The sequence below is a fragment of the Mercenaria mercenaria genome, chromosome 6 (genome assembly GCF_021730395.1).
Source record: "Mercenaria mercenaria strain notata chromosome 6, MADL_Memer_1, whole genome shotgun sequence".
NCBI classification, from domain to species: Eukaryota; Metazoa; Mollusca; class Bivalvia; order Venerida; family Veneridae; genus Mercenaria; species Mercenaria mercenaria.
The window spans coordinates 64,813,960-64,832,222 of record NC_069366.1 but is presented as its reverse complement, the minus strand read 5'-3'; the positions used below and the strand labels follow the sequence as shown (position 1 = coordinate 64,832,222).

The following is an 18,263-nucleotide window of genomic DNA, read 5'->3' as shown; positions in this document are numbered from 1 at the left end:
TGTTCCCATGGGAATACCAACTACTTGTCTAAAAACTGCATTCCCAAACCTGATGTAAATGTTGTTCAATAAAAAGGAAAGGGCTTTACAAACTTCGTCACAGGTCCACATTGTATAATGTTTAATAATATTGCTAGTAAAAAAAGCTTTATCAAATTTGCAAGCAAGAAATGTAGCATTTTCTCTGGCAAAAGTCTTTTGAATTAGGGCAGTTAGTTTGTCATCTATTAAGTTATGTGGTAAAGTGGTATACAAAGTAGAAAAATCGTATGTACCGACTGTAGATACCTTGTAATTATTAATTTTAAACTTATCCAGGATTTCGCCAGAATTTTTAATCGACCAAGGTTTCATGTACACCGCCGTAAGAATAGATTCTATATCTGCGGATGTCTCTAAATTAAAATCTGGTAGATCTACAATGTACTTATAACATGTGTAAATTTTGGGTTCTATTCAACCCGGTGCTCGAGGGCGTGAACGGTAGCTTGCACTTCCACTACCGTCCATGAACAGGCTCAGTCAAACCGAGCCTGAAACATTTTCGTTTATGACGTGGTGGGTGACCTGTGGTTTTCCACTTGTTTATTTTACATGTAGAAGCAGGTAGACCTTTTTGGCATTTTCTCCAGTTTGTTAGATCTATATTCTCTTATATGCATAGAGTTTTCGTTCTTCCATTTCCTTCAGAATGATGAAGGAGATCATTCTGGGTAGAGAATGCAGTTGTGTAAGGGAGTGTATCCTGCCGATAGAAGATTGGAATAGCAGATTCCAGATGAGTGTGACTGCTCAACTTCTAACCTGCCAAGTTAGACATGACGACACGCTGTCTTTACCATCAAAGAAACTGGATAGTCTTAAGGTATCTTTAAATTATGATACAAACTAATAATTATGATGGTCATTAAAGGTGGACAAGAGAAACAAAAAAGAAAGATTGTTTAAAAACTAAAAAAAAAAGAATAACAAAAAAGGACACCAGTCCAGCAGGAAAAGTCACATTCAAAGAACGCAGCGGCTCACAACGCACTTCTTGATGTTTGGGAATGTGTATATGTATACACGTACACACAGTTAGTGCACACAACACATAACACAGACGACTGCAATAGTAATGAAAGAAAGGTAATAAACAGACACAAATATATACGAAGCCGGAAAAAACACAGCAGGGCACCGCCTTGGAACGGTCAGTGGCGAAACACCACGGAATGGTGCTTGCTCATCCACGCACTCTAGCCCCCTAAGTTGAACGGACATCAACATTTGCACAAGCTACACGTGCAAAATTACAATTAATATACATCTGTAAATGTGTTCATTCGGCGGTGTATATGGAACCTTCGATAATGCACTAGTAGAGTGCAATTCCAAGGAAAGGCGTATGGTTCCCAGTTAAAATATTAGTCTAGCCATATACGAGAAAACAATGGGCCGAACGAAACAATGTGGAATAAACGGAGGGTATCCAAGGATATGGATGTCAAAGAAACTGACAAAGGACAAAATTAAATAGAATGTGTTATTCCCAAACGATGACTTAACAATACCTAAACTATGAAAGTGTGGTTATTGGAACCGCCCTGGCCGATGTATTCAAGCTGTAAAACTTAAAAGAAACAGTTAAACAACATAAATGTCGCACTGAACGATCTGAAATGATTGAATGTACGGGGAGACTACAGCAACCCAAGCGAACCATATTAGCTTGTACTCAGTGGCTTTGCAAAGGGCAGATAATCAAGAAAATCATCATTTAACTTAAGTCCGACGGAACAGATCAGAAGACAGACATTAAAGTAACTCAGTCCTAGTCTACTTTAAGAACTCCCCATACTCGAGTCTCTCACATGTTTCGTCAGGCGTAATCAATGAAGGATACCGTCTAAAACATGCAACAGCCATACTTTAACGTTTCATAACTTTGCCAAATATAACTGGAAAATTGTGGTAACATACTGATAACATCTACTTGCATGTTCAACACGACATCGATCTCTGGCAATCGTAATTAAATGAGAAACATATGCAATAAGATAACTCACAGGTGTAATGAGACAAAAATACATCACCAAAATTAAAACATCTCTGTAATTATCATTTTTGCCTGGACAACGTTATCACATATAAAGATATGTAAATCTAAAGAAGATATAGTGATGCTTAAACTAGAACACACTCTGAGATAAAAGGTATCCATCATTTGAGCAAAGTATCAAGAAAAGACTGAGCAGTAAAAACTCTTCCGTGAAATCCATATACTCAGTATGTGTTCTCATGGAAATATCAATTACTTGTTTAATGAAATGCCAAATCTTACATAAATACCGTCTGCCTTTAAAAACTATGTCACAAGAAATCAATTTTCGAATACTGTATCGGAGGATCGTTTATACTGCAACTGTAGTCGTCTGGCCACTTCCAAACATTACTGACTGTTCATCGAATGCAAGATTATCAAACTTTAGTTATAACGGTTATTTTTCCACTATGACTCGAATAATCCCCTTTTAAGCCTCCCTTCCAGCTCAGCTACTTCCTTCATGTGTTAAACGTATTTACTTCTACTGGACTGCATCTATGTTGTATCATGTATCTGAGCATTTGTCTTCTATAAAAAATCCTTTCGTTGTTATAGGAATTGTATCGCCAAACATCTTGGTCCTCTGAAAATAAAAAAAAGGCAAGTTACATTTCATTATGAGAAAACTTACCAAATATAAATATTTCATTAACTGCCAAGTTAGTAAATCGAAAGCTCCTGTGAACCAATAACTTGTTTAATTTGAAAGTCAATAAATTGACCTGTAGGAAATTACAGCTAAATATGTCGGAAGCTGTGGCACAGTTTCTGTGGCAGAAAATGTCGGAAGCTGTGGCACAGTTTCTGTGGCAGAACATGTCGGAAGCTGTGGCGGAACATGTCGGAAGCTGTGGCAGAACATGTCGGGTGCTGTGGCACAGTTTCTGTGGCAGAACATGTCGGAAGCTGTGACGGAACATGTCGGAAGCTGTGGCGGAAGCGTTGTTACAACAGTACAACTTCACTGGTAAAAGCCACTGTTGACTTAAGATTTTACAACTTCATCAGCTAAGAATACAGTTAGAACACCTAGTTAACAATATTGTTAAATGTTTTCAAGAGAAAATTCTGCTAACGAACATTTTGCACGAATGGATTTTATCAACAGTCCCTCTGCATCTTCACCAAGTTCTATCTGATCACAGGCATTTGAAGCTCAGTCAATAAAAAAATATACAAGTTAGGTTTCATGACAAGATCATAGATCTGCACTTAGTTTAATATACTATGTGGGTAGGATAAGATAAGACATAATTATATTTGACAGAGCTTTAAGCGCCTGTGGCCTGATTAGCTTATCCCGTAGGATGCAGTGCTCGTCCTGACCCTGTAAACCAAAAAATTTACATTCATAAAAGAAAGTAGTTGATTTCAGAACTTTAACATCTTTTATGCCGAACATCTTTTATACAGAATACAAATGTATCCTATAATTTGCTTTCGTTTTGCACATTGAATACTATAGGATCTACCTGTCTTACTCCACTCTCATCCATCAGGGGTTCGACACAGAACCATGGTAGACCTAAGGTATGCGAGAATGTTCTTACCTGTGCGCAGCGTGCAAAACGTAGCTTCGAACTTGTGTCCTTGCTTTTTTACACCAGAGCACAGTCTTTTTTCCAACATATGCTTAATCATATATGAATGTACTGAACATGTGTGATGTCTTTGTCCAGAAAGTTGAGGTTGTGCACAACAGATTCATGCTTTGGTATTGAAAGTAACCTTTCTCATTTTTATTTTTGTTTTACATTTCAGTGCCGTGTGTCTTTGTTTTTTTTTCGCAAAGAATAAAGTTTGTTTAATGATCGTAAAGTATTCTTTGTGGTGTCTTTATTGATCTTTAACGACACAAGTTCTTGAAACTCGTCATCTGTCGCTGAATTACGAACTGTTCAGCAATAAGTTCTAAGCTTCACATTGGTTCATTTTTTGACAACTCGAGATCGGAAAAGGCTTAGTCTGATTCTAAAAATTCTTGCCTGTGACTACCAGATGTATTAGCAAGTCCACTCCAGATTAAAATAATATTTTACCTTTTAAGGTGCCGTGCAATTAGTGGGATATCTTTGTCCAGCCATACGTTATACGTGTACTATACGTGTACTATCCTTCACATGGCTAATCCAAATGCTTAACATGGTTTCCCATTAATCCGACCAATCACGTTAATAAACTGTTACCTTTTTACATATCATGTATGTGAATTCCGACATAAATTTATCTCACTATTTTGAGCATGAAGCACCCAGAAGTATGCAGCCAATCTTGGTAAAGCAATAATAAGAAATACAACAGTTTCCATTGATTGGTTAAGTTTCAAAACATCCGATTAAAATAAGGCATGTAGACTCGAGTTTCTATTTTCGTTCTTTTATTAGTATTTTTTCAAATACCAATTAAAATCCGTTCACTCCCATCTCAACATACCCTTAACCTACACTTTTATATCTGTGGGATCCTTACAGAAAGTTAACAGTCGCGCATGTTCATTTACTAGATCATTGATTTCTCTATGATATTTTTCTTGCGCATTCATCTTTTCACATAAATTACATAACGCCATTTGATATGGTTCGTGAAAACCAGGAGAATAGTATTGACTTTTTCTTTCTAAAAGACCAGCATATTCATCAATATCATTTGAAAGTTTCTTAAGATGCCTTCCCAATCTTTCAACATTAGGAAAATCCGAGGTTGAAATATAAATGTCTTTTGGCTCAATAATATCATCCTTAGAAATACCAGCTCTCTCCACCAGTATGATGTCATAATTGAAATTTTCGAAGAATTTTTCAGTACGGTAGCCCTGACAAAGTGCATTCTCAAATGCTAAGTAAAATCTATACGTGGTGTTTAAGATTTCAAAACACTCGTCATGTACCCATAGTTTGCCACACTCCCATTTGCGTCCACACGCACCAAGGACGTCAACATCAATATATTTCTGTAGTTCCTTCACATATTCTGACCGTTTCGACTCCGTACTACAATGGGAAGTTATTAACAATGCATCTCGTGTTTTGTTCCTAGCAATACCTCTGAAATCACGAGAATCCCGTGCTTTCTTTTTCAAAATGTCACCACAAGGTAAATAGATATCAGTGTTTTCACTGTCGTATGTCATTGTCCAGTTAAAAGCAGATCGCCAGTATTTAGATTTCCATTGCTGTGTGTCAAAATTGTAAGTATACGGGGTTTCATCTTCTGCAAAGATCCATATTTGTCCAAAAGGACGTTTAAATTCATAGTTTTCCGGAAGACGTCTTCCATTGAATATAACAGCGTCACTATGTTCTGAAGTTCGTTTACATAAGGACATTTCACAATTGTTATATTTACACATTTTAAACCCACGCGCCAATGCTTCTGGTCGCCATTTTATGTAAGGAGACACGCTGTACCACGTGATCAGATACTTCTTGTGATCTCGTCTATTGTTCCTTGTTTCCCTTAGTAGTCTGCTATAATTATGGCACGTCTTTTCTTCCCATTGACTCACTTCCTAAAAAATTAATAAAAATAAACAGAAAACCCGTATTAGTAAAAATCACAGAGCTGGAATTAACCCAGGTTTACTGATTTTCGAATCATTCTAAAAATAAAACTTTTAAATGACGTAAACTCGTTGAGTGTTGTACATTTGTTTCCCTCATGAACAAATTCAGTGAGACCGAGTTGGTTTCGTTCTATGCTTGGAAAGGAGGATACAGGAAACAAAACACTTTTTTACGCCTTATTATTAGTGCAATGTCAAGATTGTTCAGCCATAAAGTCTTAAAGCAACTACTCCGAAAAATTCTATGCTTTTTCTTAATTAGTGCTAGATAAATTATTAATTATACCTAATACACCTATACTGATAGTTCCGATAGACTTTTCATATAACTCTCGTTGGAATGTTTACATGGAGCGTGAAAACTCATTGGCACCAGACCAGAAAGAAAATGCCATTGTGTATGTTTACCCTAAGGCAATTAGCTGAGTGTTACTGTGATAAAAAACATTCAATAGGAAGAGATTATAATCTATCTAGTGACTAGTCTAATGGAAGACAAATTACCAAATGTTGAATATGCATAATACTCATTCTTTTTAGGTGAGTAATGCCAGTTAGTACCATTGTTCTCATAGTGCACATATTGGCAGGTTATAAAACATGTACAATGGCATTTTCCTTCTTGTCTGGTGCCAGCCAGTGTATAAACTCGGGAATTGTCAAAGCTTGGTTTCAATGTGCGAAATATAAAAGTGTTCCCATTTCAATTTTAGTCACTATTTACTCATTTTCAGTAACATAAAATGCTTCAACGTATTTCCTGCATGCGTTTGTTTCATATACGATTGATTTATCTACTTTCTAAAAAGTATTTCAATTATGAAGTGTTGTTTAAAGCAATGCTTAAAATATAACATATCCGCAGGTCGCCCTGATTTAAAAGTAGAAATTAAAGTGCTGCATGTTCGGTTTCACTGAGCTTGTTCACGGACGGTAGTGGAAATGTAAGCTGCTGTCCACACCCTCTAACCCCGGGCTGAGCAGAACATTTGCATACTGCAGTACGAAAATACAAATCAAATCATTTTGCAAAAAAAAAAAAAAAAAAAAAACACTTAGAAAATAAATAGAAAGCATTTCCATGAATCCGTATAAAACACACTTGTTTGATTCTCGGCTAAAAAAATGTATAGGCGGATGTGACAAGAAGATGCGTGTTGATCGTGAATGTCATACAAACCAACCCTACTGTTATTTCGCTTGGTTCGATTTTATTTTCCAACGGATCGCCTTAGAATTTCTTTAACCAAATTCTCCAAAATCTTTTACATGTGCTGACTAGTGTTTACTGACTTATCATTGAATTTTCTGTAAATTTCCATACTCTACAACAGTTAGACTAGCTCCTAGACTATGATATATCTTTTTACATTTTTATGATTGAATGTAGTGAACTGAGCCAGTCTATATTCTATGTCAAATATCATATGATAATTTCAACATCAGTCCTGTGTGAAAATCTCTCAAATAGACTGGTTTTTGTCTCTATGAAATTGAATCTGTCAAAAAAGGGAAAAATATAGAAATATAGTTATTATCAGTCTAGTGGCTAGTCTATACAACAGTCTGCAAGTGCAAGAGTTCGACAGCAGAATATTTTTATAGTACTTACATCAACTTTAGGCACGTTATACACCATTCCAACGATCAAATATGTTGACAACATCGACAGGCCCACTATAAACAGCAGAAATTTTCTTCCTGAAAGTATTACCGTATTCACCGCTTAATAATTATAATACAATGGCATGGATCTGTATTCATCCCCGTATAGACTTATACTTTAAATCTCTAAAAATTGAAATTGCTGCTGCTTGCTTTGTGATAAATCATCAACGCTGAAACTTTGCACATTTTTTGTTACATTTACCTTAAAGTGTCGTTAAAATCCGGCTTCAAATCTTGACGAATATGAGCCAAGTTCAAAATAACCTTTGTAAAAGTATGAGCAAGGCACACTTGTACATTATACACTCAAGAAAAGATACCTTCAAATATTAAAAAATTTAACAAGAAACGCGAAGTCATTTTTTCACGATCAACATACACCTCTGTGGCATGCCCGCCTCCATTGTGCCGAGAATATACATGTGTTTTATTGGAAGTAGACGGAATCATGTAAATGCTTTATATCGATTTAATTTTCTGATATTTTTGCATGATATAACATTCGCGCAATAGTATGCCAATTAGCGCAAAGTGCTGTTTCGTGTGAAAAAGAAACCATTAAAAACCGATAATTTCAACGATATGCTGAACCTACCACAGTTCCAGTGTATTTCCTTTTGGTTCAGTTACTTCATAAAGATAGCATTTTACAGAAACTGAAAATGAAGATATATTATCACGGGGGAGGAACTGTTACACGAGACTCGGTTGTGGAGGATATCATGTTACAGATTTAGGATGCTACTGTTACAGTATTCCTGGATAACGTTACAGCATTCGGAGGATAAAAATCACAGTCGGTGTTTTGTTTGCCAAAAAATAGTAAATATTTATCTCTTTCTTGCAAAAGGTAAAAATTGTTTCTCTAGATCAGTGGTATGTACGTCTGCTGAGACATTGTTTAACACGTGAAACACAGTATATTGATGTCTATCAAGCATTAATGACAAATCCGAAATTTTGATAGAAAATTATCTAAAAGAAGTTGATTAAAATATGTTTCAACCATATTTTATGCTCATTTGCATCGATAAAGACCCTCTTAAGGCATGCAGTTATAATACGAGGTAGAAAAATCAATGTGGGTCTAATTTTTCGTGGTTTTATAGAATGTTACAGTTGTGGGGTGCTTCTTCTGGATGTGTTACAGATTTAGGATGATACTTTTTGGAATACATTTTGACAATATACAATACCAGGATAGCAAATAAATTTAGATACCATGAATTATGCGGATTTTTTGTAAGATGTAACAAATATATTATACCAAGTGCATTTTTTTTCTAATTTCGAAATTCTAAATCGATTCAACAGCTATATATAATAAAATGATATAATAAACATTTTCAATGAAAGCTAGTGTTCTATATCTAATGTATATGATACCATAATCACAAATTCGCATTAAATCGTCGTTTGCACTTTAATAAGCTGTTCTTTCATAAATAGTACCTGTTTATGCTACATGTATTAAGCTAGCAAACGATGTGCCCTAGCTTCAGAAGAGCTTGGCAATGCGTGTCTTATCAACGATTTCAATTACTAATAAGCTTAAAAGAAAATATCTTCTCGGAATCGGTAATGGAGAACTTAAGAAATTAATTGGCTTTTCTCACGACAACTCGCACATGTGCAATAAAACTTCATTTCAAATAACAAAAGATTCTTTTTTGTTAAACATGTATACGTGTTTACTGTTGGAACAACCATCGAATCATAGTCTGCCTGCAGGCATGTAGCTGCCTACAAGCAGATATGCACCTGCGCAATGAAGATTTGGCAAGCATGCACAATCAAATAGGCTAATATGAAGCATTGAATCTGTTTGGTCACAGCTAGGAGCCTAAATCATTTAACAGAGGATTTTAACGCAGTTCATAGTTAAAATGGATAATGTTTCAGGATTTTCATCTAAAAGTATATGCGTCTTTGTCTTTGTGTGTATGACGGTGGCAAGGCTTTTCAGGACTGTGCGCCATTAGAAGGCATGTCTCAGGACTGTAGGCATTGCGTAAACGCGAGCACGAGCACATTAAATTCGGGTTGTTTAAAAATTAGGAGTTACCTTTAAACATAGTAACTCACTCCCTTTTAGATTTGAATGAAAGTAACTAATCTATGTGAATATAAATAATATACACACTTAAAACATTTTTCGATTTCGCTCCGCGATATCTTTGGTGATTTATTTAGAGGTTATGAAAAACATTTAACAACCGATGTATTTAGAGATTGTTCAAACGATCGGTCAATTTGCATGAAAAAGGAAGGGAGATTTGCTCTGCATAACTTGTATCATCAACGTTCATCATATGTGATTCTTGACATATCACAACCGACATCTTCTCCCGTTAGGTGGACTTTCCTGTGTTTTTAAACGTCGTTACAGCAACGCCACTCTAGTACATGTCTGACTGCCTCAAATGACAAAATAAATGTTGTTTAGCAGTATTTACATCTAACAACAGAATCCTGAGGAAGGAAAAAGTATCATCCTAAATCTGTAACACATTCAAAAGCAGCACCCCACAACTGTAACATATCCGGCTAATCTGCAACATTCTATAAAACCACGAAATATTACATCAACAGTAATTTTTCTACCTCGTTTTATAAGTCCATGCCTAAAGAGGGTTTTAATCAATGCAAATTTGCATGAAATACGGTTGGAATATCTTTTAATCAATTTCTTTTAGATATTTTTCTATCAAAATTTCGATTTTTTTCATAAAACGCTTGATTGGCATCAATATACTGGGTTTCGCAGGTTAAGCCATGTCTCAACAGACGTGCATATCACTGATCTAGAAAAACAACTTTTATTTTTGGAAAAAGAGATAAATCTTTACCACATTTTTGGCAAACAAAATACCGACAGCTATTATTATCCTCCGAATGCTGTAACGTTATCCAGAAATACTGTAACATAAGCATCCTAAATCTGTAACATGATATCCTCCACAACCGAGTCTCGTGTAACAGTTCCTCCCCCGTGATTATAATAAAGTAAAATTATCGACAGACTAGTACAGTTAGTCTAGTGATATATTTACCCAGCTGATCCACAAATTGACTGATCCGAATTGAATTTACCATAAATTTCACTAAGAACTTACGTCTGCTGATAGCTGATCGCATTGGATTATATCGCAACATTAGGCATCCCTCCCTTTCAGTAATAGTTCACTGCAAAACTGAAGAAAAAAAAACACTACGTGTATTATGCTAGCATCACTGTTTTATTGATCGGCGCGCTCTCAGTACGAATATTCATCCATCAATTATCACCGTATTGTCTATGCACTGACTCGCAGAATTATGCAGCTCTCAGTGTGGTTTTCAGCATCTGTCTACATAATCAAAACTGATAACTCTGCGGAGTATTTAAGGTAAACACATGTTCCGTTTCTTTCGTCTGAGCCGTTATTTAGAAAAAATCTACCAAGCCTTGCGTAAGTTCTCATTTCTGTCCATTTGCACAAAATACAAGAGCTCTATGCATACACTTCGATCGATTCAAAATAAATATGGTCGACTGGAAATTCTAACTGGCAGAGCATGGTCAATTCTAGACAAGGAACTGTTCTAACCATTCCATCAAGGCAGTGTGAATGGAAGTTGTACGCATATATGTTATTAAAAGAAAATAAAGCTGTATGACGTTCCGTACATCGTTAACGGTAATCCAAGAATTTAAAGCCGAATTACGTGACCATTCTCTGGACTGACGCTTTGCCACTGGTCAATTTCAAACGTATGCATAGAAACCGCCAACAGTCGCTTCTTCGAATTTTCAGTTTGGCTTTCGGATAATAATAAAATCTATGAGAAGATCCAATGGAATCATAGCAAAGAGCCAAAGTAAGAGAATAGCAGACTCGGTATGCTTGTTTGATTCAGGACGTTCATGAGAGCACCCCGCACATCCCATAGCATCGACTTAAGCAGGATTAACAGCTTAACAGGAACATAAGTTATTTTTTGAAAAAAAAAAATAATTATAATTTTTAACTAAGTATATGCAATAGGAAAAATCTCCTTCAGAGCATACCTGGCTTTTCTTTTATGTCAGTGTTACGACAATTCTTCAAAATGAGGTAAGGTTTTGTAACCTAAAATGGGCCTGCCTATGCGTGACAACCACTGAGCACAATACATTTTACAGGGGATTTTTTGGCATTTTCTTCTGCATGCCAGTTGTTAATTTGTTACGACCAGGTCAGATAATAAGCTGTAATACTTAAATCTAAAAATAATAAGCTGTAATACTTAAATATAAAAAAAAAAATATTTTTGAAATATTTGAGGACGATATACGTTCTTATATATCATCGACACTAAAATCGCCATTTTTCACGGAAGGTTAAAGTTCGAAATTTAGTTAGATCTGTAGCAAGTCATCGGATAACAGATTTGATCAACTTTAACACGGGTACTAAACAGTGCCTGCGGTACCGCCTGTGCCGACGAGGATTGAAGGCACTTCGCTTCCTGTGCAGGTACTTCGTCAATGTTTACAAAACGAGCGAGATCGGTGAGTGATTTTCGTCATTTTGTTACTGCATGAAGCATTTTTTCAAAAATCGGGGAATGTAGCGGGGTGTAGATGTATCTTATGTACATACCCATGCTAAAATTTGTGGCAAATGGCCAATTTTCTAGAAATGCAAGGACAAATAAGTTGGGAATGAAACGTGATTTTTTTCACATCAGTGACTGTTTAGACTCACTTCTTTTCGCTGACCCAAACGATGTCGTCTCTGCCGTCGTAAATTATATTTATAAATGACATGTGAGTTGCTTAAACATAAAATGTGTCCAGAAAATTCCGAATTTGAACGTTATGCCAATTTTGGAAAAGTGCCGCATGCATTTCGACGATGCCGCAGCCCCTTCGAGTTGCCGCATGCACTTTCAAAAAGTATAGGGACATAAATTTGGCCGAAACTAGACAAACAGACAAGTGGAAGAACAGAGAAACAGAAGGGCAAAAACTAAATGCCCCCATGATACTGTAATAAATTGACTTTATAGTATTGTAAAATAAAAGGGACCAAACCTTTCTTACGTCATCCATTATGGTGGTATAGGCTATAAACCAATGAAAAAAAATTAATATAAAATTCAGCTACTTCAGAACAATTTTGTTACAGTTTCTAGATTTTCACTCCGTCGTAGACCTATTTTCCACAAGATATCCATACATTTCCTTCAAGAAAACGAAAAGAAAAAGGGGTGTTGAATAGTATGCCAGCTGAAGTCGGGTACCCTCATATTGCCGAAAAGCGGTCCGCAGAATAAACACCCTACTTTCGTTTTCACGTAAACAACTCGAAAACATGCAAATATTAGCATGAAAAGTGTCCTATTTTATGTAAAATTCATTCCACGAGTGAAATAATGCCCATTTGACCCCCGATTTACGCGCAAATGCGCGAAAAATGGAAAAATTAGGATCTATTTATTCCCCGAATTTAGAAAAAATGCTTCATGCAGTAACAAAATGACAAAAATCACTCACCGATCTCGCTCGTTCTGTAAACATTGACGAAGTACCTGCGACACAGGAAGCGAAGTGCCTTCAATCCTCGTCGGCACAGGCGGTACCGCAGGCACTGTTTAGTACCCGTGTTAAAGTTGATCAAATCTGTTATCCGATGACTTGCTACAGATCTCGTCGTTTCAGAAAGGCAATAATCAATGTATCTTCATAGCTGCAGGTTCAAGTACAGGCCATTTTCACGAACCCGCATATTAATTGTAAGACAGTAGCGCCTAAGAAGACGAACCTACATTTTCATTTTTGTGTTTCCACAGTACTATGGTATGATACGATGACGGTCAGTGTTTAAGTTTAATAACTTTCCTCCCGCCCTTTCAGATATAGTAAAGCATTACGCTATGTAAGAGTATATATCTCCGGCATGTCACCAGGCATGCACTTAAAGATAATTTTCGAAGCCGGTGGTGAATAAATTTTACGCAATTCCCATAGAGTATAAGCCAAAACGTTCAAATAATTTTGAAGCCAAAAGTTGGTCACTGTCAAGGCCAAAGAAACCATAAACTACAGAGACCTACCCGAGGCGTGGTTGCAGGTTGCATGCTCGCCCTCACAAGGGCGGTTGGTCGCCACATGATGCAGGCTGGTCCCTCGTTGCTGGTGTTGATGCCCCTCCCCTCTCTTCCCTTACGTTGAGCGTAGGGCTTAAGAAGCTTGGGAGTCTTCTCCGCATGCCGTCTGGTGAATCGTACTGATAGATCTTCTGTCTGGTCTACACATCCATGCCACTCAGAGTGTCACTCGAAGGAAAAAGAAGATGATACGAAAAGAAACAACCAAGCTAAATACCATCGCTTCAGTTCATCTGACATGAGGTCAACTTCTGTTCACTTGACCATAGATTTTCATATTTATATTCATACAGTTGGTTGTTTCAACTGAAACGTATTATAAATAGTCTTCAAATTTGCATTAAAATGGGTTTAAAATGGGTTTTAAGGTAAACCTGGCCGCACTGAATATCTGCACGTTGCGAAAATCCCGTTTTTGTTTATGAGGAAAGCCTTGAAGTATTTTCAGGGTTCTTGTTAGGATGGTATTGAGAACTGGCAGATTTCCCTTAGTTAAGTCTTTGACACCAAAAAAGGAAAAGAAAAAAAAAACACACAGACATGGAATCAGGAAGAAATTTTTATTAATGCAAGTTTAACCCTATCGTAATCCTAATAGCTAGGTATAGAATCTAAGCAACATTTGTGTAAATTCAAATTAATCTGAATGCTTCCTACATGCGTATGTCAAAGCCTGAAAGAAATGAAAACAAGAGATCACAGAGTGATCTTGGCGCCCACCAATCTGCCATTTTTGAGTGTTCCAAATTTCAAGACTTATTGACTAGCTCAAGGTCAAATTTCATTTACGTACACAACACTGTGCATGCGGTTCAAATTCGAAAGCTGTAGCTTGAGAAATGTGAAAGTAGGTCACTAGATCAATTTCAAGGACAAAGTTCTTTGTACACAAAACTATGCATGTGCATCAAATTTGAAGGCTGTAGCTTGAGAAATTTGAAAGTAGGTCACTAGGTCAATCTTAAGGTCAAAGTTTAATTTGGTAAACAAAACTATGCAAGTGGTGCAAATTTGAAGCCCGTACCTTCAAAAATGTGAAAGTAGGTCACTAGGTCAATGTCAAGGTCAAAGTTTGTTTCGGCACACAATCCTATGCATGTGGTCTAAATTTGAAGCCTGTAGCTACAGAAATGTGAAAGTAGGTCACTAGGTCAATCTTAAGGTCAAAGTTCATTTCGGTACACAAAATTATGCAAGTGGTCCAAATTTGAAGGCTGTAGCTTGAGAAATGTGAAAGTAGGTCACTAGGTCAAAATCAAGGTCAAATTTTTTTTCAGAATACAGAACTATGCATGTGGTCTAAATTTGAAGCTTGTACCTTCAAAAATGTGAAAGTAGGTCACTAGGTCAATGTCAAGGTCAAAGTTTTTTCGATACACAAAACTATGCATGTGGTCAAAATTTGAAGGCTGTAGCTTGAGAAATGTGGAAGTAGGTCACTAGGTCAAAATCAAGGTCAAATGTCATTTCCGAACATGAAACTATGCATGTGGTCCAAATTTGAAGCCTGTACCTACAAAAAATGTGAAAGTAGGTCACTTGGTCAATGTCAAGGTCAAAGTGTCTTCTGGTGCACAAAACTATGCATGTGGTCCAAATCTGAAGGCAAAATCAAGGTCAAATTTCATTTCGAAACCAAAATTATGCATGTGGTCCAAATTTGAAGACTGTACCTTTAAAAATGTGAAAGTAGGTCACAAGGTCAATGTCAAGGTCAAAGTTTTTATCGGTACACAAAACTATGCAGGTGGTCCAAATTTGAAGGCTGTAGCTTGAGAAATGTGAAAGTAGGTCACTAGGTCAAAATCAATGTCAAATTTCATTTTGAAACACGGAACTATGCATATGGTCCAAATCTGACACCTGTACCTTCAAAAATGTGAAAGTAGGTCACTAGGTCAAAATCAAGGTCAAAGTTTTTTCCGGTGCACAAAACTATGCATGTGGTCCAACTTTGAAGATTGTAGCTACAGAAATGTGAAAGTAGGTCACTAGGTCAAAATCAAGGTCAACTCATGTCAAGGTTCATCTTGCCACTCAAAAATATACATGTGGTCCAAGTTTGAATGTTGTAGTTATTGACAAGAAGATTTTAAAAGCTTTTCCCTATATAAGTCTATATGAAGCATGTGACCCCCAGGGCGGGGCCATATTTGACCCTAGGGGGATAATTTGAACAAACTTGGTAGAGAACCACTAGATGATGCTACATTACAAATATCAAAGCCCTAGGGTTTGTGGTTTGGACAAGAAGATTTTCGAAGTTTTTCCCTATATAAGTCTATGTAAACCATATGACCCCCTGGGCGGGGCCATATTTGACCCTAGGGGTATAATTTGAACAATCTTAGTCGAAGACCACTAGATGATGTCACATACAAAATATCAAAGCCCTAGGCCCTGTGGTTTTGGACAAGAGGTTTTTCAAAGTTTTTCCCTATATAAGTCTATATAAACCATGTGACCCCCAGGGCGGGGCCATATTTGACCCCAGAGAAATAATTTGAATCATCTTGGTAGAGGACCACTATATGATGCTTCATACCAAATATCAAAGCCCTAGGCCCTGTGGTTTTGGACAAGAAGGTTTTCAAAGTTTTTCCCTATATAAATCTATGTAAATTATAGAAATAAACAAAGGGCCATAACTCACTCATAAATTGTTGAATCAGTCTGATTTTCAGAGGGACACAACTAGGGTACCAATACATCATTCTGACAAAGTTTGGTCAAAATCCCCCCAGTAGTTTCTGAGGAGATGCGATAACGAGAAATTGTTAACGGACGGACGGACGGAATGACGGACGGACGGACCACGGACGCAGAGTGATTTTAATAGCCCACCATCTGATGATGGTGGGCTAAAGAGTTTGAACGCATTAAGAATATCGTCGATTTATCTTACGATATTTTTCATGTGCAGTCGTGTTTTCAAATAAACTTCATAACGCTATTTGACAACCAGGGATATCATGGGACCCTAATGGAAATAATTGAATAGTTTTACTTTAATTGGTTATCTCGGGCGTTAAGGTCATTCTTTTCTACATGACTAAATCTTTTATGCATCAATCAGCATGTTTATAATAAAGTCTTTTTTAATTTTTTTTGTCAAAATGGTTCAATATATTGATTATTGTAAACATGTATTTTTACTGATCTATTATAAGTTCATAAGTGATCTTATGCCTGAATAAATTTGAATTGAATTTGAATCGATAAGGTTGATTTTCCTTTTCTAATGGACTGGTATTATGATATTTGCCCAAACTTTTAATACTTGGAAAATCCTATGTTGAAATGTAAATACATTTTGGCTCAGTTAACTCGATCATTTGAAATGCCAGCTCTCTCCACTAAAACGATATTATAATTGAAATTTTCGAAGAGTTTTTTTCAGTATGGTATCCACTTCCAAATAAATAAAGTTTATACAAAGATTTTATGATCATGAATCAAATCGTACACCAATCTCCCATAATCGTCCACACGTACCTAGAATGTCAACATCAATAAATTATATAATTCTTCCACTTATTCTTTTTCATTTTGATTCCGTACTACAGTGGACACCTATAAGAACCACATGAATGCTATTTTTGTATGTCTATATGGGTATGAATCACATTTAGGACTTACTGCAAATCTAAGTATCGCGCTAGGATTAGTGAGTGTGCGAGTAAATTCTTTATTTGGCTCATTAGTGTATCAAATATTCAAAAACTGTGCCGTTGACTTGTCACGATGTGGATTTAAATAATTAATTGTAGATGTTTGTAGTTCTAAATGGCATTCTAAAAGCAAGGGACAGAGAGCTGATAATTTCAGGTCTATTCAATGACCCCCCCCCCCCCCCACCCACCCACACGTTCCAACTTAAAAGCAGAATACATAGAGATAGACCTTAAAATTTTCAATTATAGTAATACATTAAATAAAGTCTAGAAATTGATTTCCAAGTCCTTGAAATAACCAAAAATGGTTTCACAAATGTGAAATTTATGATAGTTTTGTTAATATCAATAACAGAAGTTTAAATTTTTAATTTAAAGTTGTGATCCACAAAGAATGACAACTCTTGCCTTGGGCTAGTACTTATAAGCAGAAATATCTATTATTTTACTTCCCTTGTAATTATACAATTGAGTGGAAAACGAAAACTGTTTTAGACACAATATCATACTTTTTTGCACAACAAAAACATTTAGGATTTATTCAATTTTGTTTGATTTACCCCTCAAAACATGGTTCCTATGATTCTGTCAACTTACATATGGTAAAAAATTAACTTTTAACAAGCCAATAATAAAATGAAGTACCAGTAAGTAAATAATAGTGCAGATAATACAGTTTTGCTTGTATCAAAATGTCACAATAGAAGCACTTTTGTAATACAGAACACCTGGTAGGATTAGTAAAGGTGCAATTATATTGATCTCTATTTCCTTAGTATGCCTAGAATACACGAAAGATATATATACAAAGTAAACCAAAGATAGTAAGTTAAAGTCACAGATTCGCGTCTCGTTTTGATTCGCGAATTGCTTACTCTTTATACTGAATTTCATTCTAAACAGAAGTTCTAGCTAGAGGGACACAAAGACACGACTAAACTAGGTGGGACTTCTTCAAATGTGGATTAAGGAGCTAAAAGTTTTCAAAGATTGACAAAAAATCAACAATGTTGGTGCGTTTTTGTTTTTGTTTTTTTTCATTTATTTTCAGCTTAAGAATACAAAATACAAAACAAGAGGGTCATAGACCCTACATCGCTCACCTGTGTACAAGGCTTCAAGTGTGTTTCTATAAGTA

General features: G+C 36.2%; 1 protein-coding gene across 2 annotated transcripts; it reads right to left on the bottom strand.

Annotated features, from left to right (window-relative positions):
• Positions 1 to 2,035: 2,035 nt before the first annotated feature.
• LOC123548567 (glycoprotein 3-alpha-L-fucosyltransferase A-like) lies at positions 2,036 to 17,300 on the bottom strand. Of its 2 annotated transcripts, XM_045335930.2 has the most exons (5): positions 13,398 to 17,300; positions 10,433 to 10,510; positions 7,261 to 7,349; positions 3,637 to 5,594; positions 2,036 to 2,669 (listed from the first exon to the last, which is right to left on the bottom strand). In XM_045335930.2, the coding sequence occupies exons 2-4, from the start codon at positions 10,470 to 10,472 to the stop codon at positions 4,527 to 4,529; spliced, it is 1,197 nt and encodes a 398-aa protein (XP_045191865.2). In that variant the 5' UTR covers positions 10,473 to 10,510; positions 13,398 to 17,300; the 3' UTR covers positions 2,036 to 2,669; positions 3,637 to 4,526. The 2 variants fall into 2 exon arrangements, with proteins under 2 accessions (XP_045191865.2, XP_045191864.2); XM_045335929.2 differs by lacking the exon at positions 13,398 to 17,300 and having other exon boundaries at positions 4,126 to 5,594; positions 10,433 to 10,829.
• Positions 17,301 to 18,263: the final 963 nt, after the last annotated feature.